General features: G+C 40.4%; 1 protein-coding gene across 4 annotated transcripts in view; it reads right to left on the bottom strand.

The window, feature by feature from the left end:
- The window catches only part of amot (angiomotin), a 52,163-nt gene extending 33,470 nt beyond the window's left edge, over positions 1-18,693 (bottom strand). Inside the window, exons 1-4 of one of the 4 annotated variants that reach the window (XM_033644683.2) lie at positions 18,344-18,693; positions 4,105-4,395; positions 2,551-2,618; positions 1,639-1,699 (exon numbers count right to left, since the gene is read on the bottom strand). In XM_033644683.2, coding sequence (XP_033500574.1) covers positions 1,639-1,699; positions 2,551-2,562 — 73 coding nt within the window. In that variant the 5' untranslated portion in view covers positions 2,563-2,618; positions 4,105-4,395; positions 18,344-18,693. Of the gene's footprint in view, positions 1-1,638; positions 1,700-2,550; positions 2,619-4,104; positions 4,396-9,727; positions 9,826-18,343 lie in introns of those variants that run through there. The other 3 variants (XM_078172221.1, XM_078172222.1, XM_033644690.2) reach the window with 3 other exon arrangements.
- Positions 18,694-23,283: the final 4,590 nt, after the last annotated feature.

Raw genomic sequence — 23,283 nt, 5'->3', positions numbered from 1 at the left:
AAATGCAGATCAAAATCTCAACATAAAATCCTCAAACCAACCAACAGCCCCAAAACAAAAACATTCAGTTTACAATGATATAAAGCAGAGAAAGTAGCAAGTCCTTCATGTTTTCAGCCAAAATATGACTGTATGGCACCACTTCAGTCACAAAACACTGCTTTCTCTCAAGCTTTATGGGCTTACTTGAACTAAGTGATTACGTGCGTCTGAACCCCAGAATCAAAGTGCTGAGGATCACCCACAATCACAGTGAAAATAACCATTTTTACTGAAAATGTATGAAATTGCAATCCACTGGCTATGACACAGATAGAGGATTATACACATTTGCATGGAAACAAAACCCAGTGATTTGGAAACTCTCAGAGCTGATCCCAAGAAATTTGAGTGGAAATGCTCATACAGTGTTAAAGACAGAAGAAATGTGTTCTCAGTTGCACATCCAGTGTTGTCAAAGTTGAAACCACCTGGAATGTATTTGCTGTAAAGTTGAGTCATAATCTGAGTCAAACTTCTCTTCTAAAGGAGCCTGCTTATAATGTCTTTTTTCCAGTCCTTGGAAACAAGTAAAAAAAAAAAAAAATGCAGGGCTGTCACCTTCTGGTTGGTTGGTCGATTGATTGGTTGATATGCTACTGTCCAACCAAATTCTCATTGGTCAGACATTCGCTGATGTTGATTTAATGAGGCTGTGTCCACAAAAATGTTACTTTTCCTAGCTGGAAATAGCATTTGTTGTTCAGCATTACGGATTTTAATGATAACTAGATAATTGACCCCAAGATGGCACCTATTCAGTCCAATGGAGCTGCTCATCTGGTGCATACGCCAAAAAAGTTTACTAGCTTCCAGGTTTACTTATGCAGTATGAGGCCCACTGAATATGCGCAGTAGGGATGCACGATATTAAATCCGATATTGTCCGATTACCAATGACATGCTGATATCATTGTGCATCCCTAATGCACAGTAGTGTTTCTCCTGCTGGCCCTGCACACTAGCTCCCACCCAGCTCTAGACTTTACATTGTGAAGACGTCATTGATTTTTAAATCACTTTTTCTGCTTGAGGAAACTTTTACAAATATATAACAACCACTGCTCAAAAATTCAGAATAGAAAGATTCATAATTGACCTTGTTTGCAGTTTGAGGTGTTCATCTTTTATAATGGGCTGCAGGGGATTTTTTTGCTGCAATACCAAAAAAAAAAAGGCTGTAAGGCTGGGCAGCTTTCCTGGGGGTCTGTTCAGCACTTGCATTTGTCCTCTGTAATGGTTGGTCTTTGTGGTATTTGTCCAACCCCTTATCCACTGTGATTGGACGGTTGGTGACATTGATGAGCGCAGCATTTAACCCAAAGTGCACTGTGGCCATTTAGTTAACCTCGAGGTAACATGCAGATTTTTCGACCAGTGGATTGTTTGAAAAGTAGGTAGAATTTCAGTCGACCAAGATTTTCTTTGTTGATTACAGCCCTAGCAATTTGACTTATTTGTATGCATTTAACATGTTTTCACATTGATCTGTCTGTTGTCTCTTTCTTTTTTTGGGGTGGGTTTCTTCTGACAACACTGAATGTTACCAACTACATTGTTTTACACATTTTTCCACAGAGTAAAGAAAGAAGTTATTACATCTAGCGTTTTCTGTTATTCTTCTCATTCTCAAGCTGGAAGATGATTTTTTCCGAAACATCTGTAAGTGAATAAAACCATGTAAGACAAAAGGAAAAATGTTAGCTTTGGTGGGATGTCAGCAAATGTTCAATTCACTTCAAGCTGAAGAAGTGGAAAAAAGGTACTGATGGAGTAATATTGGGCCGGGTAGTGGAAATCAGAAGCACAAAAGCTCATTTTAAACTTATATGACTTTCACAAAAATCCTATTACAAAAACCCAGAAAACTAAACTAAAAACCCAAGATTACAAACAGTTCCTTCAGCCATCAGTAAACTTTGATCATTATAAAGTAACAAAAGTTAACTTTTTGTCTTGTGATTGTGACGAACTTTCAACTATGCAAGTGTGTTCAGCTGGCTGGACTATTGTGGTCTTTCTTCACATAGCTGTTGCTCAGCTGCTCAGATATTTCTATAGATAGTTCTGCAGTTTCAAGGCATTCAGATCAAGTCAATCAATTGAATAGAAATTAAATCTTATTTGTTCCTCTACTTTCTAAATATATTTTAATAATCTCTAGCCTTCCTGTTATATGACCAAATGGCTCAACATCAATACCTTACTATAGTACAAGTATCACTATGCAAATGGATGTTTAAGGGCATTTCTACATCCATTTATGGCTAACTGTGGGTGTAGAAATGATGATCCTGCACATGTGCCCAATGCCACAATTTATTTAACAGAATCAGGTGTACACACAATTTTATAAATCTGACAAAAAGAATGCAAATGCATATTTCTGTCTTTGTGCATACACACAGTTTAAGTTGTGAATCAACAGTTTTATACATCTGGCTCCTGATGTTTATGGTTTTTCCACTACCCAGCCCTGTAGACTGTAGATGTATACTCTCTCCAACATACTTCAACTGCCATTTCCTGCAGTTCATCCCCAAAATCTTCTCTCTTTGACTCGCTCTCTGCACAGACAGCTAGCAGCAGGGTGACAGGACAACAGAGAAGAATAGCAAAAACAACAGAATATAAAGAAAGCTGAGACAGGATGAGATGGCATGACTTCATTCTTTGCAGTAATTTCCTCTGTGTAATCTATTTAGTGAATCCAGAATGCTGGTGGCAAAGTCTGACATTGATACCAGTTCAGGCTCCATGCATCCAGTATAGAAACTGGTCTGGGATGTGTCTAGCCTATCTTGGCACAAAGACTGTTGTAAAAGATGAAAAAAAGCGTTCCAACAACTGCTGTGGTTTATGTGCTGTATCCTAAAATACTATGAAGCCTGCCAGAGGTCATGTGGTAGGAAAAGAATCAACAAAGCAAATAAATTTAGAACAAATTTAGAGTGCACATACCGATTTACCAAGCGCATAGTATAATAAATTGTAAGGGGAAAAAATATTTGGGTTGTGCTGAGTCAAGTTGAGCTCATGTGAATGTTAAGACTTCTGAAGTGGACCTCAGTCTTTCAAAATAAAATGTAAGGGAGGTTAGATAGTATGCTGGTAAGGTGATGTCATTTGTTATTTATATCCAGTGAATGAAAGCATAAATTAGTCATTGGTGTCAGACAACTAGAATACTTGAACATCTGTCGTCTCCAATCAGAGTAGAGTATAAATCAGAACCTCAGTACATCTACATGCACATTTAATTGGACTACTCTCCTAGTCCAAGTATACCAGCACAGGAAAGGAATCAATTTATTTACCGAAGTAGGTCCGACACTGCTACGAAAGGTGGCAATATGCCTCCTTTCAGCTTGTTAGTATTGGACCTTGAGCCAGTTGAACTATTACATCACAGACCAAACAATTGACCAACAAGTTCACTATGGTTAGCTAGCAACAAACTGGTACCATGGTGGACAGGTTTACAGCTCTGTACATTCTGTACGTGTTGTACACTTTTTTCGCAGCCATTTAATGCTATTCAACTTCCGCGTTAAACAAAATGATAAAAAACCTCTGCCAATAATTTAGCTCCCAAAACCTCCCAAAGAATAAAGTCTGTAGGAATTCTAATCAGGAGAAGTTTCAGCTGGTTGCAATCTGAAATCGTCACCGCTCAATGCCAGTAAATCTCCCTAAATCTTACAAACTGTTCCTTTAAACTGTGTGTACAGGTAAGTGATCTGTGTGCACTGTTTATAAATTGTTTCACACAGACTGCTAAACTGAGCGGCTGGTTTGTTTTTTGTGCCCTTGGTTTAACAATGCATCTGCATGGATTTTTAAATATTCTCCGCCATATGACTTGTCCTAACACAACTTCTGCCCTTCCTCTCTTCTCCCCTCCTCTCGTCTGTCCCTCTATTTACTTGCTTACCTCCCCTCTTCCTCCCTAACATATCTATCTCTGACTCCCCTCTTTACTTCCTGCCTGTCTTCCTCCTTATCTTTTTCCCTTATCCGACTTACTTTCGCAAATCTCACAAGCTTCCCCCCTCTCATACCTACCTGTATGGCTGCTCTCACTGCGCTCCCCCAGCAGCTTCAGTGGCAACAGCTGCTCATGTTGTGATGCTGTGGACGGCCCACCGGCAGGCCAGGGTGGGACTTGGTGAGGGTAAGCAGGAAGATGAGGAGGATGATGTTGTTGTGGGTGGAGGTGGGCCAGTTTTAGGCAGTTGTAGCCTGGTGGTGGCAGGTGGCTCAACTCCAGAATCTGGCCTCCCTGCAGGCTCAGCAGGTCCTCAAGGCACTCCAAGGTGTAAAGGCACTGGTTGGTGTCAGCAGGAGCCAAACACTCTGCAGAGGAAATAAGTGTGGTTTTATTCATCTTAGATAAATAACTGCATGCAATGACCGACTGAAATCGAAACACACACTAAGTAGCCTGCAGAAGTCTAACAAGTCAGCTTCCACTGCTGAACATTCAACTTTAAATTCAGACACTGATGGAAGGACGAGCTGTGCTCAGTGTCTCTACCTGTTGTCCTCACAATGCTGTCAGTCTGACACACTAAAAACCAAAGATAGAGGGAAGGTGCGTCCTCTCTCAATATTTCTGTTAAAATCAGAGAGCCACGCTTCCAAAATACAGTTGGGGTAGAGGAGAAATCTGAATACTGACTAACTGACTATGAATAAAATATGCGTTTATAGTAACCAGATTAGTGCAGTGCATGTAAACACACTGACTGTGATCTGAAGGAAGCTCAGCACGCATTAGCTTTCAACTGGTGTCACTTCAGGCTGCACAATGGAGCTGCGAAGTCGGAAGAGCTGCCGTTCCAGGAACATTTTCCCCCCTCAAACTTTTCTTTTAATGATACCTAAACTTAATGTTACTCAACACTGAAACACACAAGTCCCCTGGATAATTCTACAGCTTTATGTTATGGCCACCTGCTGTTAGCAAGACATGTAACACAGTTTGAAGGTCTGTGATTGCATGTTTGCTTCTAAACAGAGCAGTGGGAGAGGATTACAACTCTTCTGCTCTTGACAAATCACACCACCGCACCTCTTTATCCATTGGTCACTGCCTCTTTCTCTTTTTTTTAGTCATTTGTTTCTCTTTCCCTCTTCTGCTTTTTCTCATCTCGTGTCCATCTGTTTTTGATTTCCATGCTATTTTGTACCCTGTGACCACATTCGTAACATAATAACCATTAACACATATCATAAAAAAGTGACGATAACCCAAAATGGTTCCTCGTGGTACGTCTTCCATCACAAAGGGTTCATGGGTGTCACTGGTACATTCATGTATGTCTTACATACGGTCACTGTCCAAGACAATCTATTTGACATATTGCAAAACCCAAGTGTAGAAGTTGGGGTGACATGAAACATCCTGACATCAATATGACAACAGAACTAATCCACGTCCTCTTCTAAAGGAAAAAAATACTAACTTCCAGATGTATTACCTTCTCTGCATCCCCTCCCCCATTGACCCCCCTGTGTCTCCACACTCCCCTTCATATAAACAGTTTACTCAGCAACCAACGTCTCAAGGTTCCTGTATCTATACATTTGTCATGATATACTATGCTGACACCCACAGTGTGTGTTTGTGAATGTAAACCTGCATTTCTGCCTGGGTGTACTTATGCATGAAGAGGTCACAGTGTGGAGACACACTGAGAAGACTTTCAACAGCGATTTGAAGAAATCCATATTCATGCCGCCATCACTGCTTTCTTTGGGAGTATGTACAACATGCTGTATCTGACTAGTTTTATACATACTGAAATGTGATGTTGAACTAGAAATCACTTCCTACTTTGGAGGGTTGTACAGTTGGAACGCAGTACACATTTTTTATTATATTTATACCAGACACTGGGGCGCTGTCCTGCACCGAGATGTAGGACGTACTGCTTCTGACAATGTGACCAAATTCAAGCACAATTTATATTGCAAAGTTTACACTCAGAATGTGCCGCTACAAAAAGGACAGTCCAACAACCTCACTGACATACTCAGTGTCGGGATGCCACAGTCCAAAGCCTGTTATACTGCCAGGTGCTGTTTAAGGCACCGTTATTCCATCTTGTCGTTCTGTACAAAATGTACAAACATGGGGGGCTATTGTTAGGCTAGTAAACCAGCAGCAGAGGTAGAGGGGTCATATTGAGAGTCATACTGACCCCTGGCAAAAAAGCACAGCTGGTGATCTTCTTTACAGCAGTATTGCAAAATCTCTGTTTAAAAGGGGCTCATGATTGCTATCTCTGCTCTAAACCCTTAAACTGAATCTGTTACAGAGGAGATGAGGCTTGTTCAGATCACTATGGCATGAACTTAAGATGCAGGGAATAACAATAACATACACCTTTTCTTGCTTCATGCAATTAAACCTTGAACAGGTAAACAATTCATAAAGACTGTTTCACACTTAAATGATGTAAATTTTTAAATATTCATATTTATGAGATATATAACAGTGCATCACTATCTTTACTCCATGGCTGTAGCTTAAATTTGAGATGGGCTCTTGGGAGAAACATTTAGTTTACTGTTAAGCAGCCACAGCCTTTCTACTCGTAGTAATACTCTGAAGTCATGTATGAAAAAAATCAATTTCTCCAGTTCTGTTTTAATGGAGCCATCCCTACGACACAGCAGGGTGCCAACACAGGGCGGTCTGTCGAAACAATGTTGAGTCACACTGCAAAAAAGTTGAAACATGCTCCACTTTTGCTGCAATGTGACATGCATTGCACAGCATTACTTTGTAACATGAACACTGTATTTCTACTGTTAACCTTGTGACCGTCAAGATGAAAGATAAAATCAGTTGTCGCTGTGATAACTTTCCAGAGTTATACAATCCTGTCTGAGTATTATAAGGAACATCCAAGATCAAGTTTTTTGGCCCTGACTGGAGAACACGGGTTAGGGTTAAGGGCAACCAATATTTCTATATACATAAATGTTGATTTAACATTAGGCTATTGGGTAAATTGAAATTACAGCTGTAGACTACTGAATTCAGCTTGTCTTATTTTGCATGAGATGCTTGATTCAGATGTCACGGTGGTGCAGTGGTAGCATAATCATCTCAGCAAAAGGATTACCGCTTTGAACCTGGGGTTGGGGGTTTGAACCAAGAGGTCGGGGTTCTCTGGCTTCCTCCCACAGTCCAAAGACATGCAGGTTAGATTAATTGTTGACTTGACACTCTTGACAATGTCAGCTAGGATAGGCTCCAGCCTTCTGTGACCCCCAACAGGATAAGCAGTTACGGAAATGAATGAATGTAATGTGTGATTGTAATTCAAGACAAAAAAAGATACAAAACACACAATAAACAAAATTAAAGATGAATATGACTGATAACTTTTTTATGTTTCAAATTTTCTTTAGATCCCACAATAATATCTGTATCGTGAACTCTTTTGGCCGAGGTAATCACATAGTGTAGATCTGATATTGTGCCAGTCCCAATCCAAATAGTGAAGGTCCTGTTTCCAGCAGGGATAGATATACATTAAAGGGTACCTATATCGCTCTGTGAAGTGATGGACCAACGAGGCAAAGCTGGAGTTACAGGTCTGCTTTCACTGCACTGACAGGATTGTTTTTGATGCTGCTGCTACAGACCTGGATGAAGTCTCTGACATCTTATATCAGTTTTCCTTCTACATGTACAAAAACAATAAACCCTGGTTTACAGCTAAACTCAAGCAGCTTGGTCCAGCCAAGGAGAAGGCCTACAGAAGTGGGAACAGGATCCTGTACAGCCGGGCCAGAAACACACTGACAAAGGAGATCAGAGCAGCAAATACCCCTTTCACACTGAGGGCTCAACCAGGGTTGAACCAGCATTGATTTTGAGTTTAAAAGGGATCTACACTGGTCTCATATATGATCTCTGTAATCCAACCAACGGAAGAACATTAATCCTGTGGAAGTATACTTCTAAAGGATGGACTTTGGTGGGCATGAAGGCTGAACTCTGTAACTCTAAACTCTGACACTTCGAACTGGCATGCAACGTATGCCGCCCTTACACCAAATGACTTTTCAAGCAATTTTACTGTTAGAGAAAAAAATTCAGTGTCAAAATAAAATCATGAAAGTTTTACCTCAGTTGGTGGGCGCTCCTGTGATCTCAATCGTTTGGTGTAAGGTGGTCGGAACACTCATTCCAGCCTGTCTTAATCAGTTCTGCTCATCTTAGAGTTTGGACAAAACCTATTTAATATCGTCACAAGTTTTTAGTCTTGGCTCATGTAAATACTGAAGTTAAATGACATGAACTTTGCTAACAACCAATGGGTGCTCTCTCTTCAGCACCAAACAAGTAGCAAACCGGGTGGACTGTAAACATGGAGGGGACTCTGGGGAGGTGCAAGAACGTGAACAAGTCTTGGTGCTCTTGGACTGTAGAAAAAGAAGAAACTGGTGAAGTGACCAAGAGTCCGTGTTTATTTCAGTGTGTATCTGATCCACCACAGTGCTCTACCTTTAGTGAGAAAGCTTAATTTTTCAGGTAGTCACCCTCTCATTCTCATGCTCTTTTCCCATTCAAATGGTGCTGCTAACCAACTGAGACTGGTGGTGAGTTGAGGTAACAAAAACCAAAATGAAAAGTTTTTACACAAATATAGTTTCTTTATGGATTAAAGTGATGCCGAAAATAACAAGAATACTATCAACATATGATACCTTTTATCTTGTGTTTTTGCAGATACATAAGGAATTATTAACATGTTATAATATTACACCAACATCCCTTTAAGAAATATAACAGGAGCAAGATGGGAAATAATTTTCAAAGGAATCTAGTTGTAGTTTTGCAAATAGTGACCCTGCAAGATCCCCAGTTTTTCTTACATGTATGACTAAGTACTCACATTGTTGCTAGATGTGAAAGGGTGTCAGACTTAAGTCTTAAAGTCTTTTCAAAGTCTTCTTGTGTATGGTAAGCATTATTCAGAATCTAATATGTAAAACCAATGTATGGCAGCCTTTACTTGCAAGTACACACATGCTTTTCCACACTGCCACATTCTTTGGTCATCACTCATTTAATCTTTGGCTTATTATTCGGTTGTTCTTGTTCCTGTTCAAAACTTTGTAGATTTTCATTCTTGTCTTTTAACAGACACTCAAACTGAGAACATATTGCTGACTGCTCATGAAAAAGATTCAATTTATGAATTAGAAAATAGACAAAGAAGGAATGGGAGAGGAAATACCCCAGTAACAACAGATACAACAAGATGAAGTGAATGTACTGAAATCAAGCAGGATTTTAGAGCGTCATAACTATGAACACTTGAATTGAGTTCAAGGTGTTAATGTCTTTGTGTTTTTTGCTGGAAAAGAACAGTTCTGCAGGAAAGCACAATGTTCTGTCTTAAGTGAAAGCTGAAGTTGAAATGCATTATGCATATTGTTTTTATCTCCTCTTCACAGACCAAACCACTTAATTTAGGGCTTTTTCATTTCCTTCCCATGAACACCTTAGATAAATAACATCCTAGATAACCCCAAACTAAATAACGCCTCCCACCTTGATTTCCTCTTCACAGCATAAACCTGATTTCTGCTCTTATCCTGATGTTCTCTTTTAGAATCACAAGTGAAAAACTGGCTCAGAAGTTTTTATAAATGCTCCTACCTGTGTGTTTTCCTCAAAAAAAATTGTGTCTTCTCCCAAAATAAACTCCTGAGTAAAAAACTAGGAAGTACTCCAATGTTTGTCTGTTACTGTGTTTCTCACCGAACATCTACCTGCTTTGTACAGATTTGAGGCGGCGCACCTCTCTTTCCATTTTCCCACACCCCCCTCCCCTTTCCCTCATTCCAACAGGTGAGGCCGGGAGGTAGAGACAGGTGGATCTGGCAACCGTTCAGCCCTGAGCCACTCCCTCATACCTGCGTTCTAGTGTAACTGCTTTACCAGCATTTACTCTGCCAACCGTCAATGGTATAAATACTCCAGACTGTTACTTCCCCTTTCACTGATTGTGACTTTAAACAACAACAGGGTGCACTCTTAGGTAATCTTTTCCTCCGTCTTCTTCTTCTCTGTGATTATAAAAAGATATGTTGGAGGCAGAATATGAGTTTCCCCTCAGCTTTTTTACACTGTAGAGAATTTCCTTAAGCATTTCCTTGTGTTTTTTTCATCTTGGATGGAGGGCATTCAACAGTTCAACAAAAGGAGGTATCAGCACTCTTGTGTTGACTCACAACTTTTTAGTCTCTTCATGTCTCCTGTGCTGTGATCTGCCGCAGTACACAGTGTCTAGACATGTGTTTGAGACAGTCACCAAACCTTAACATGATGACACAGACAGCTGATTCAGACATGACAGGAAAACATGGGACAAGTCACATGACCTGCAGCTCCTATGGATACTGTCATCTAGGCACATACAGTAGTCAAAGCTACTGCAGTGTTTTTCATGTAACAGGCACAATTCTCTCTGTATGTCAGTGGGACAGTGACAGAGGAAAATGGCCCTGGATCAGCTTCAATTCATGTTGGAGGTTTGCCCAATCTGTACAAGGCTTCTGTAACCTGTTTATACACTTCACCTCTGCATCTTTTTCTTCATTGTATTCACAAACCAAAGCACACCCGCTAAACTGCAGAACTGCATTTCTTTTTTCCCAAGCTGCCTCAAGTTCTTTGTATTGGTCTTACAACTCCAGCGCCAGTCAGGCTATATCAGAATTTATTTATAGTTAAAATTTATAGCTCATCTCACTGACATTGTAAACACCATCTTCACATGCAACCAGTGTTCAGTTTGTATTAGCAATATGCTCCATTACTTGCTTAAATTAGACTAGTATTACCACCTCGAGGTTGTATGCCTCTGCCAGACTCAAATGTCACAATGACAGGGAACAATGCTTCAAATATGGATGTTGCTACAAAGAGGCTACATATTCTAAAACGTGGGTGCTTCACACAAATTCCCCCCCAGCAGCATAGAGGTGGGCACCCAAGATCAGTGTCACCAATTCAGTATCTGACCAAATGTCTCCCCTTCTGTTTTTGAGTTAAGGCACCATTGAATAAGGGCCAGGAAAGTGTTTTTGCAGAACATTATGATGTCACAGTGAAGTTTACCTTTGACCTTTTGAATGTAAAATGTCATCACTTTATCACTACATCCTCTTAAACTTTTGTGTGAAGTTTTACCATAATCAGCATATGAGTTCTTTAGTTATGGCCAAAAATGTATTCTGTAAAACTACAGTGACCTTGACCAGTGGTTCCCAGATGACACTGGTTGTAGATATTATTAAGACCAGATAGTTGTCACCTTCAGTTGAGATAAGCATGGAGGAAGAGAAACCTTTGATTTGAATAGTCAGTCTTTTAATTTTTACTCACATTGGGCTCACTTCTGCAGTGAATAAAATAGTGAAAATAAACTATTCCCTATTGTTAAAGCCCCACCCCCTGGAACTTCCTCAAGGACCCCTGGTTGAGAACCAGTGACCTTCGACCACCAAATTCTTATCAGTTCGTCCTTGAGTCCAGGGGATGTTTGTGCCTAAAGGTGTTCCTGAAATATCACATACACGAGAATAGGACGGAGGTCACAGTGACCTTTGGCCTTCCACCAAAATCTAGTCAGTTCAGGGTTTCTCCACACATTCATTTATTTGTGGTGGCCCACTACTGTTGTGCCCCCCCAAACACATACAGTTCAATTCTGTGGGAAACGCTGCAGTTCATCATTGAGTCCAACTGGACGTTTGGTGCAAATTTCAGGAAATTCCCTCAAGGCGTTCTTAAGATACTACATTCATAAGAATGGGATGTAGGCTACATACATTAGAACAAACAGAAAACCTGAAAACAATGCCTCCAGCCATGGCTGACACTGGTGCAGAGGCATAAAAATATCCCTTCTATTCTCTAATCCCACTAATTCTTACATGATTAGTCCAGAGTCACAGGCATATTTTCAGTGCTTGCACTGTTTGGGATATGGAGACTAAATTGGTATTTCTGGCAACAAACCACATTTGGAAAACCGACATTATTCTATTAACCGTGGTGAAAAAATGTCAACAAGATGCTATGATATAGACATAATAATCAGGAATATTAAATTGAGGTTAAATCAAAATGTTCTTTTAAGGCTCTAGGGGTCTGGTAACGTGATAATGATGTGATAATAACCATGTACAGAAATACACAAGAAGTGTTAAGTAGGAACATTCTCAGAGTGCAGTAACAAATGACGTCAAGATGAGTGCAGAGTCTTCATTATTGACGTAGTGACGAAGTGACAGAAACAAGTAGAAACACAGATATGAGTCAAACTGGGTGGTGTAATTACAAAATTACACAGATAGGAACCCAATCTCAGGTATTTGGACTGACCGATAAAAGAGGCAGAAATCAGGTTCAACTAGAAAGCTCCCGAAATTCAACACAATGGGAAGGATGAAGATCTTGTCCCGCCACATATTTAGTTAATGATGCTGCTCTGACAATAAAAAACATTCTTCTCCAGGGAAAGTTCAGTTGCTTTCTACTTTCTCTTTCAGGAAACACCCAGCTTCATATTCAGGTCCTGGGTGCTGCCCAGTACAGTTTAATACTTCTTTACCGAGCAGCTTTGGCTTAGCTGATTAGAAGCCGCACTAACGGTCAATGCTGAGGGAATTACCTGTAGATTCAAACCAGCAACCTTTGTGTCAACAAAGTATGGCTATAATTTTCTGAACAATATTCACTTATCTTCTTTTACATCTTTATTGTCCATCTTGCTTATTCATGCTTTTCAGTGTGCAAAATTCAATGGTCTAATAGCCTGACATTGCTTGACCAAATTTCAAATGCAATTGAGCCCTGAACCTCTCAGTTCACTTATGATTTCCAAGGGGCATTTTTAACACCCATAGACCAAAATGCCTCTGGACACAACTGGATACACCTACAACCTATCAAAGTAACAAAACGTGACGTAGCGCTGAGTGACAGACAAAAGTAAACAGACTACAGCGTGCAGAGACAGCTGTGATGCTGGACTACTGATATGTCTGCAAACGAGTGTCAAAGTTTTTGCCATCAGAATCTGCAAATAGCACATCTACGATGCTGCTCTTTACTAAGCTAAGTTTATGCTTTACATATCATAATGTACAAATGAGTCATGACTGTCACTGTACAGTGGCAGTATTTGAAGTTATGTTATACATTATGTACTCTGATTGTAGCTGACTGGATTAAACTCTCTCCGGGGGTCTGTCTGACAGGATGAACAGTGACCCTGACCTTTTTGGTTAATTTTACCCTTTTTACACACAACAGAGCAGCTAAAAGTCCCTTATTTATGCCACATTTGCATTTTTACACAGAACCAAACAATGGCGGCATCATGCCACTCCAGTGTGTCATTTTAGATAGCATCCCAGCCTCATGGAATCAAAAGAGGCATGATGGGTATGACATGTTACACAACAGTGATGACATCTGGTGTGACATATAGCACACACGTCAGCAGCACTTACAACACAATAACAATCATTTACCGTTGCTGTTGGCGGGTGATCTCATCCTCTGCTCAGATGGTGAGGAGCTCCCGGACCCCATTGTTTTCCCAATTTGCGGACATTTTCAGACGCTGTTCTTCTTAGCTGCTAGCTGCTACTAGCTCCCTTTTAAATCTCCCGTGGTGGGTCACGTGCATAACACATAATCAAAACATCACGCCCATGCCGCCCATGATCACATCCTGCTGGCTGTCCCATTTATACAGGCATCATTTCATTTCGTTCCTTGCTCAGAGGCAAGACAACTCTGTCCTCCTATTCCACGATCATACCTTACATACAAAACAGACAAAATATTTCTGCCTTGAACAAGCAGTGTAAAAGGGGCTTTTGATTCCAAGGGACACTGAAAAATTCTTAACACTCCAATAACATCTCAATTTGATCGCACATGACAGAAAAGCTCAAACCTGCTACCTGTCAAATCACTTAGTATCAAAAACTGATCTGAAAAGATGGAAATGCTTAAAATTACCAGATTGAAAAACTCTAATAACTCATTCCCACCAAAAAACCAATAGACTACACCTTTTATATACCAGTAAAAAGGAGGAAACACTATTAAACATTAAGTCTAAACTCTTTTATTAACTAATGGCTTTTATCATGCCTGATTTTAGGGGGAGCTGCGGTCCCCACAGCACCCCACTTCCTGTGTCCATCTTGTGTTAGTTCAGAACACACACATTAGGAGGTATGTTGTGAAAGTCATAACAGCCTTCACTGGCTGTTCTTCAGAGGGATTATGGAAACCTGAATGTTGTTGCTGCTGCCAGCCTTCCCACACATGAATGTGACTTTACCTTCCACAACTTTCCATGAATTAATCAGAGCAACTTTAAGACTTTGCTTCCTAATGGTCCTTTAAATTGGGGAAAACTAACTAGAAAGAAAACCACCACAAGCGACTGGACTATTTTTCAAAAGGTTAGTACAATCATGTGATATTTCCTGGCTTTTCAACTAAATGCAGTGCACATCCCTGAATGCTATGATATTCAAAAGTCCCATCAGTCCCATTCTGTCCACTGTGAGATTTAGTTAAGTCAGCAAGGCAGACAAAAAATAAAATGGGCAGAGCAGATGACAGGAAGTTATAGAAACAGAGAGGGGGAAGCAAGAAAACAAGAGGGGGAGAGGCGGGGGCTGGAGGAAAGTGGTAAAAGTAGAGTGAGGAGTGTTTATATCACAGAGAAGCACAGCAGTGAGAGGAATTTCTAGGCTCTGAGTCAAACCCAGTGGGCCCTTTGGTCTCTAATCTGCAGGGTTTTCATTCACACTAAAATATTTCCTACATGGAAATACAGGGAGACTCTTTAGGGGCCAATGAAGAAGCGCAGAACACTGTCAAAGACTAAGGGACAAATGCTGTAAAATTTACAGAGACTTGTAGCAACCGCCCTCTAAAATGTGGCATTATATCCTTCATGAGAATAAATGCAACTATGACTTAATCACTTTTAGAAAACCTTTTTGAAATCCCATCACTATAAGATACTTTCCAATGTCTGGATCACAATTCTATTATTACAGTTTTTTTATTCTTTAATGTGTGGGTAGCATAGGACTTCCACCAGGCCCTAACTTGCTGTGCCCAAAACAGACAAAAAAGAAACCCGCCAATTTACTTTCTTATGGTAGAACCACAAATATCAAGGAAAAATGACCAAATCAACAAAATCAAGAAGGCAAAACACTCTTCTGAAATGCTCCTGGTGTGTCACAGCAATGGCGGCTGGAATGTGGCACAGTTACGCCCGCTGGAATCGTTTCTTACAGTCAGGATTGTGGCGAAGATTAAAAAATAAATTGTGATTTATTAATCTCATATCGCGCCTAACTTTAGTGGATCATAACAGATGCTCCAGTTCAAAATGAGACCAAACTTTTTCATGGATGTCAGTTTTTGAGCCAGGATGAAGGCCGACATCATCTGCAGCAGACTAGGTAAAACTTATTGTTTTAAGCCGTGGAGTGAGGGATTATCAAACAATAAATAAAACAGGTTTGTCAACAAATGTGAATACCCGCATCCACACAAGATCTTTCAGCACACAGTTATAAATGTGCATACAAAATATTAGGCTTGTTGGTTCAGTAGTTTGTGAAATTAGCTGCGGACAGATAGAGATTCCTAATAAAATGCATGCTTTGCAATATTTATTTAAATAAAAACTCATAAAGTCTGCAGCCTGTGTGCTCTAATAAGATATCATAGTAGTAATCACTTGCACAGCCAATAATGGTCAGTCAGTAGTAATGCTAGCAGATTAGCTCTTTAGCATTAGTGCTAAAAACCTATGGTAAAATTTAGTAAATAGTCAGCAGTGTACCATGTATGCCAACTGTAGTCTCACGTGACCAGCCTCCCTTACTTCAGAATGGGAATCTCGGAATGTCCCCAGCGCTTTGGAAAGCAGAGCTAAATGGTAAACAAACATGGCACCACACCGGTAAGGTAAGACAACACGTTTACATGTCGTTTTCTATATGTTCTCTGACATTCATCCTAACGATATGAGGCGGTCTTTGTGGAAAAAAAGCTTGTTTAGTGGACTAACTTTGCACTTGAAGGTATGCCCGTTCACTTACGTTTTAACAGGTCTGACGCTACTATGCGCCCCTGCTGTATCTAGGCTAATGGCTAATATGCTAACTATTATTTTTATGTCACTAGTCACTTGAAACAAATTTAGGACGATAGGAGACAGGTTGAAATAAACTGAAATTTCCCTTTAAAACTGCACCCTAACTTTGGCAGCATGGAGCTGGAGGAAAATCAACTTGAACCTGAACTTTTAAAGGCTGAATCCGGAATTTCTTCCCCACAGTAACCATGGTGCTTATTGAGAAAATACCTGCCTTAACTGACGTTCCCACGTACAATCTGTCTTGTGTTATGTGTATTATATGTCTTTCTGTTTAATAAGTTATAAAGACAGGGTCCAAAAGAGAGAACTCCATGTATTCTCACCTTATGTTACATGAAAACATGTTATGTCATTTCTCTTATAAGCATCATGACCAGGACAGGCCAGTAAATAAACATTGTTAGTGTAGCTATCAGACAGCAAACTACCAGGAAAATTCCCCTTATTATTAATGAAATATATCATAGGCGTTCCTCATTGTCACACAATCTCTATCACTTGGTGTCGTGATTTCAGGCCAGTAAAGTCTCTTTTGGTCACTGAATATAAACCAGGGGTGTACTGGAGAGTATATGCAGGTATACCCACCTCTTTTTCTGGCTGTTTACACAGGGCTCCCAAACATTTTATGGACAAAATTTTAAAACTTTTCCATGACTTTTCAATGACCCAAAATATATTTTTGCTTCACTTGCTCCACATTTTTAAACATGTAAGATTCAATCTTTATTTAGACATAACTACAGCTAGCTGGCATACATGAAGGAATCACATATTAGAGCTATGGTACGCCAAAAGCTACAGAAAATAAATTTGCTGTTATGTTATATTACATGGATGGTTATCCACAGAAGATTACAGTGACAATTTCAGTACGCATCAAAATTCCAAGACTTTTCCAAAACTTTCAATGATTTTTTACTAAATCCATGACTTTTTCAGGTTTTCAATGACTGTGGGAACCCTGTTTACAGTATCAGCTACAAAGCCATTGGAAGATATGGGAGAGTATACCCACTTCCTCTTCAGTAACGTACCCATCTACGTGGTAGCACACCCACCTCATCGACTACCACTACACCACTGTCTGAATTTCACAAATCAACCTCTACACACCAGTCTGAATACCACACTAAATTCATATCTATATTTTCCTTTCTTTTGTCATGTTGAAACTTTTGGTGCCTTCAATTATCAAATTGTGTATTTTTTTTCACCAAAAATCACAGTACAAAGAATATTTCTCCAAATTTAAATGTCATATGTGCAATTAACTAACACAGAGACATGGAATTTCTGTCTCTCCTAACCAGTGGTATTGATTACTTTGTCTTCGGGTCGAAGGTCACCTGATGTGGTAAACTGGATGTTTCACTAACCAACTCATCAACATGTTGCAGTATAGACCAAACCTTTGTAACCAGCCTGTCAGATAAAATCGTGTTACTGTGAACCATGTGAACACAGTGATAGAAATCTCCAGTTAAGTAGATTACAGTGAGCACATGAACATTCTCAGGGAAACCTTGTGTTTGCAACACCAGTGACAACTTAAATGATTTTCCATGTCCCTAAGGACCCCCCCTGGAACCACTTCAAGTAGGCTACCTCATGTGGGGCACCCACACTGGAAAATCCAAACTTGAAGCTGAAAAAGCAGCTAATAGAAACATCATAGACAGGGATGATAGGATACACCCAGCTACACTTCACACTATCCAGGCTTCAGTTACCGGCATTTGAAGAAAATACTTAAGTCATTAACTCACAGCACCCTTCACAGAGTGGAGTGGGCTGTGGAAGCAGTGTGACTGACATGAAGGTTAGGTAGTTGCAGAAGCGCAGTCGTTTTCTGAAGCAACTTTTTCTTCTGGTTGCCTTCATGGTACAAAAGAAAAATGACATCCTACTGGAACACACAGTTTTCTCTGTGACATCTCTTTTTATTGCCCTTCAAAGTTTTCACTTAAGGCACGCGCGTGGGCCGGTGTACTGTCGGTAACCTTTTAACTTCCTAACTGAGCTAACGTTATATGCTCGTAAACACACAGTTTTACCTTTCTATGGAGCTTCTTCCGTTTACTTTCCCGGTCCTTCAACTCAGCGAAACATCCCTCTGTGTGTTATTTTTCCCCTTTCCTGCGAGAGTGAAGCGGCTCCTCTGGCTGCACAAAATCTGCCTCTACAACAACACTCGCTGCCGCCGGTCAATGGAGGCTCTCGCGGTGAGTTTTATTCCTTGCTCCGGGAAAAGGAGCTTGTTAGCGGCCACAAAGTCTTCGTCCTTCCCCGTAACTTTCATGTTTAACCGTATTAAAAAAGAAGCGGTACAGGAGAAGTGGCAGGAAGCTCACCCTGCCTGGGCTGCAGTATGAGAGGAATGTCCTGCCTCCCCCCTCCTCTTCGTCGCCCTTCTCCAGCTAATGGAAACTGGACGAAAAAGTTTTGGAGCAGAGTAATCCCTCCTCCTCCTGCCTTCTTCTCTAGTCTGTTTTTAAACCGAATAAATCTAATTATTGTAAAACAGATGCGTAGAAGCCCAGCACATTGAAGTAACAAGCATAAGACAAGGATGGGTTTAAGCACAACGTAGTCTAAACTACAGACATAAAGCCTCAATGTGAAATAACGTAATGCGTTTTATGGTCAGATTTCAGTAGGCTATAGCTCATTTCTACACAAAAAAGCTAATTGTGGACGCTAACGTTTAACGTGTTTTAACGTGCTCTTTCTAACAGTAAATCCCAGAGATGTGACAAATCTGGCGTGAGTCGGTTTGTACAGTTTAGGAGGTGACTGTGTCGGTTTTTAGGTCTGTCTCAGTCATGAAGAAGAAAAGATGAAAAAGGAATATGAAGGAGGAGTAAAACAGAAAAATGACAAAGGGGCTTTTGTAAGTTTGAGCACAGACTGTCGGCCCCTCTGCTGCCTTTGTGTGCTATCGGAAATGTCGGAATTTTGAGTAACATCGCATGTGCCAATTGATTGATGATTGTTTTAGAGCAGTGATACTCAATAGGAGTGGGCCAAATATGGCTCCTAATGGGGTGCCAGGTGACCCACTGACCATTTTTTAAATTCACAATGAAAAGAAATTGACTATTAGACTTTGAATGTAAATAAGACACAATAGTGTACAAAAAGCTTCTTAATTTAAAAAATAAATCCCACTGGAGGATCCGGCAGACCCCAGGTCCAGGCTACCCCGAATGTTCTCAATTCCTAGAAACACCTTGGATTTGCCTCTCAGCAAAGATTAGTGAGAACAGCAAACACTGAAAGGCTGAAAGCAGGCAATTCATTCATTATACAGTATATACTGATTATATTATTAATATTTGTTTAGTAACAGGTCTCGTGTCGTTTTGCACAAGTGGCCTATCGGCATAGATAAGTTGAGTGTCTTGCTCTAGAACCACACCATGGTCAAAAGTATGTGGATGCTTGGAAGTTAGCTTGAACTAAGAGAAATCTTAATGCTACAGTCAGGCCTGTGTCTTGACATCTTGCAATACATTTCCCATCATCTCTGGAGCAACACAGAAAAAGAAAGCTGTAAGTTTATTAGGGGTGTCATGGCAGAGCTGCCGCATTGTTGTACAGCTACTTATATTTATCAAAGCAGATAGAAAGACATTCATGTTGTTTTGTGGTATCTTCTCATTAAATGATGTGAGAAGTCCCAGTAACTGAGGGAGCATGTCAAAACACACCATTCTGAGCTAATTATGTTACACACCACAATCAGTTAAAGCAGTCTTAGGTCTCAGTGCAGAGGGATGTCACACAGCCAGCAACAGCACAGAGCCCAACTGTGGTCTCCACCACTAAGAAAGTGACAAAATAAAAATCTGTGTGCACCTAAAGTACCTGGACAAAGCAAGCGCTCTGTCAGCACAAAACATGGCCTGCCCATGACCCAATCCGGGATTCCACGATGGAGCCAGGTCTCTGCAAAGACATGGGCACAACAGTCTCTGATCTCCCATTGATGGGCCTGCCCGAGTCCTATTTCATCCACTTCACTTTCTTGTGACTGGATATCAGCCAGGCTGCTTAGTGGATCCATTCTTGCCAAGCCTCCCGTTTTTCCCAGGAGACTCCCATTTCCTCCTCACAATTCTCCCATATATCTCCCAATTTAAGCTCTTCGATTCTAAAAGTGTACTGTTTACTTCCTGTTGGTGCTTCCCCCTCCCTCCCTCCTTCTTTGACCCTCCAGGGCCAAAGAGGGATGCCCATCGTGCCCACATGCTAGTCGGGCAAGCTGGTGGTTGACATCTCGTCTCTGTGCTGAACACACTGTGCATGTATAAGTGAAATGGGACGCTCTAGTTGGGGTTTGAAGGGTTTTGTGGTGGACCAAGTCTAGCCCCTGTGCTTACTTCTCCAGTGTTGATGAGTGTATTGCTATCATAGGCCGTACACTCTCCAGTAACAAAGGGGAAAAAACAACAAATTAGGGCTGGCCAACATGGAGAAAATGAAATATCACAACATTTATGACTGAATTTGAATTTACATCATGACATCTTTGAGGAACAATCATCAGTGGATGTAATGACTATAGGTAAAGGAAAATAAGAGAACTGCTAGAACAGTCGGGTAAGTTCAGAAAATTACATCATATTACTAGAATGCAGCCTACAGTATAAACTAGTAAACACTTACATACAATATCCAAAATCTAAGATAGTGTAGTTTCATATTACAATATCGATTTCATATTGATAGGCCTATATTGCCCAGCCCTACAACAAATGAGAAAATGTAGTGAAGGTCATGGGAGCTACTGGCTTATGGCTAAAAAGGATCTGTCATGTGTAAAACACTCAAGAGTTCATGCGAAAGTTTAATCATGTTTTTACAGTATGTTCGGAAGGCAGCTTTGCAGTGATTGTTGCTCAAACATCAGTGGACAACGACAAATTATCGCCATTATCAAAACTCTGTAGTAATTATTTCAGTTAATTGAGGATTTTCTAACAAATAAGCTCGGTCTTGCCCTTAAAGAATGTCACCATAGTAGATGCACTAACACTGGTTTATTCCCAGGCAACATTTTGTAATCTATGATAAGACAATAAATCATTAGCCTCATAGCATAACTGCCTAAGTCATATTTTAAGGTTTTTCAGAAAAGAAAAAATTCAGTGTTAGGAGAGTAGAGTTAGGCAGATATCACAATTTGGCTTCGGCAGTTATGCTATGAGGCTAACGAAATTTCAAAAAAATGTTTTCAAAACACATTTGAATTCAAACCCCTCTTAATAGACAATATTTAAAATTGTTAGTTTACTAATGCATGAACTTATTCGATGTGTATCTTCGGAGATTGACCAACATGTTCTTATCTGAACTCCTCAAATATCACCGCGTTGTCAGAGTACTTTCACTTCTACATATGACGCGCTAGGCATCCCTCTGTCTGTTGACGTTCTGGGATGGCTTGCCGATTTTATATTTTTGTCCTTTTAAAGTACACATCCATTTTCACTTGAAATGTACAGTCTGTTAGATGCATACAGTCTTTCAAAATAAACATACTTTGTCAGTAAAACACCTCATATTTATGTTTATTTCCCTGTGCAACAAAAGCACGTGGTTAGGTTTAGAAAAACCATGATGGTTTGGTTCAGCATTCACACAGTGGCTCCCAGGTGAAAGTCCAGAGTTTGTTAGACCCATCCACTTCCTTATACTCCTTACTTCCAGCTTTTTATATTACATTGTTATCGGCAGCAGCCAGTGCATTTCATAACACCATTAATGGTGGTGTTAATTAGGAGGTTCAAATGATATGTTTACCATCACCATGGGCATTGGTCAGAATGCAATGAGCCAGAAACTTCAGGAATTGAATTTTCAAACTTAGGTTTATTTTTCAGAGTTTAACTGAATTTAAATGATGAATTCAATAAAGGGTACAGAAAACATGGGTGGTGAATCTAGAAGGAAGCAAAAATAAGATTAAAACTTAAGTTATATTATAATAAGTGAAATAAGGTTACATGTCCATCTTAAAGAAATAAGGTTATTCGTAAACTAACATGGACATGGGACAAAACTAAAGAACACATAACTTAAACTCTTACCAGCACTGCCGCCCCATGCAAAGGTGAGGAAGAAAAGACTGGTGAGAGGGAGTGCAGGTCCTTTAAATAAGGAGTGATCAGGTGAACTCAATCAGCTAAACGAGGAGTGACAAAAGGTGAAAACAAAAGCCAATCAGAAATGAGGAAAGGAGGAGAAAGGAAGTGAGGTAAAGAAAGTGACGTGAATGAGGAAAGGAATGAGAAACTAAAAGAGAATAAGGATTTTTACTACAGATGGCTTTGTGCGTCTGTATCTCGCGCGGATATCCACTCAATGGGTGCGTATTATACTGCCGCGAAAGGTGCGTAAGGTATTTGATGAGTTCGGAATGAGAATGGGCTGGGCTGACATAACATGTTTGAAGAACGAATGGTTTATCAGCTGTTTCTGAATGCCTAGACATTCAAGCTCACTGACTGTTGCTGTTTCAAACTGCACACTTATCGGAAGTGAATGTGCAGGTTGTGCCCCCTTGTCTACACCTGCACTGAGCCAGAGCAGCAACGGCACAAGCCTAGAACAGCAGTAACATACCGAGCCAAGGGGCATCAGTGTGCATGGCAACACCGCAGCCAGGATGTACAGTTGACATTCTTCATCCTGCAGTACTCCCATAGAAGCAGGGCTGGGTCTTGTGGGTGGAACTTGGTGTATCTTGACCTACATTGTGGGCAGTATGGGAGTTCAAAAGTTACAACAGTGACCTTCTCATCACTGGAACACATGCTACTAGTCGTTTTTCCATAACATCGAGAGCTTTCATTGAGATCCTCAAAGATCCTCCACCTAACCCACTGCTGCCCCAACTGAGTATGTGCATGTGTGCACTGAGTAAGAGCACTTCCACCTCAAAAGCTTGATGGTCACACTGGACGTGGCCTGTAAGATTGAGGCAGCACAC

This window comes from Epinephelus lanceolatus, chromosome 11, assembly GCF_041903045.1.
Source record: "Epinephelus lanceolatus isolate andai-2023 chromosome 11, ASM4190304v1, whole genome shotgun sequence".
NCBI classification, from domain to species: Eukaryota; Metazoa; Chordata; class Actinopteri; order Perciformes; family Serranidae; genus Epinephelus; species Epinephelus lanceolatus.
Note: the sequence above shows the minus strand (reverse complement) of the source record. Positions and strands in the feature narration are given on the sequence as shown.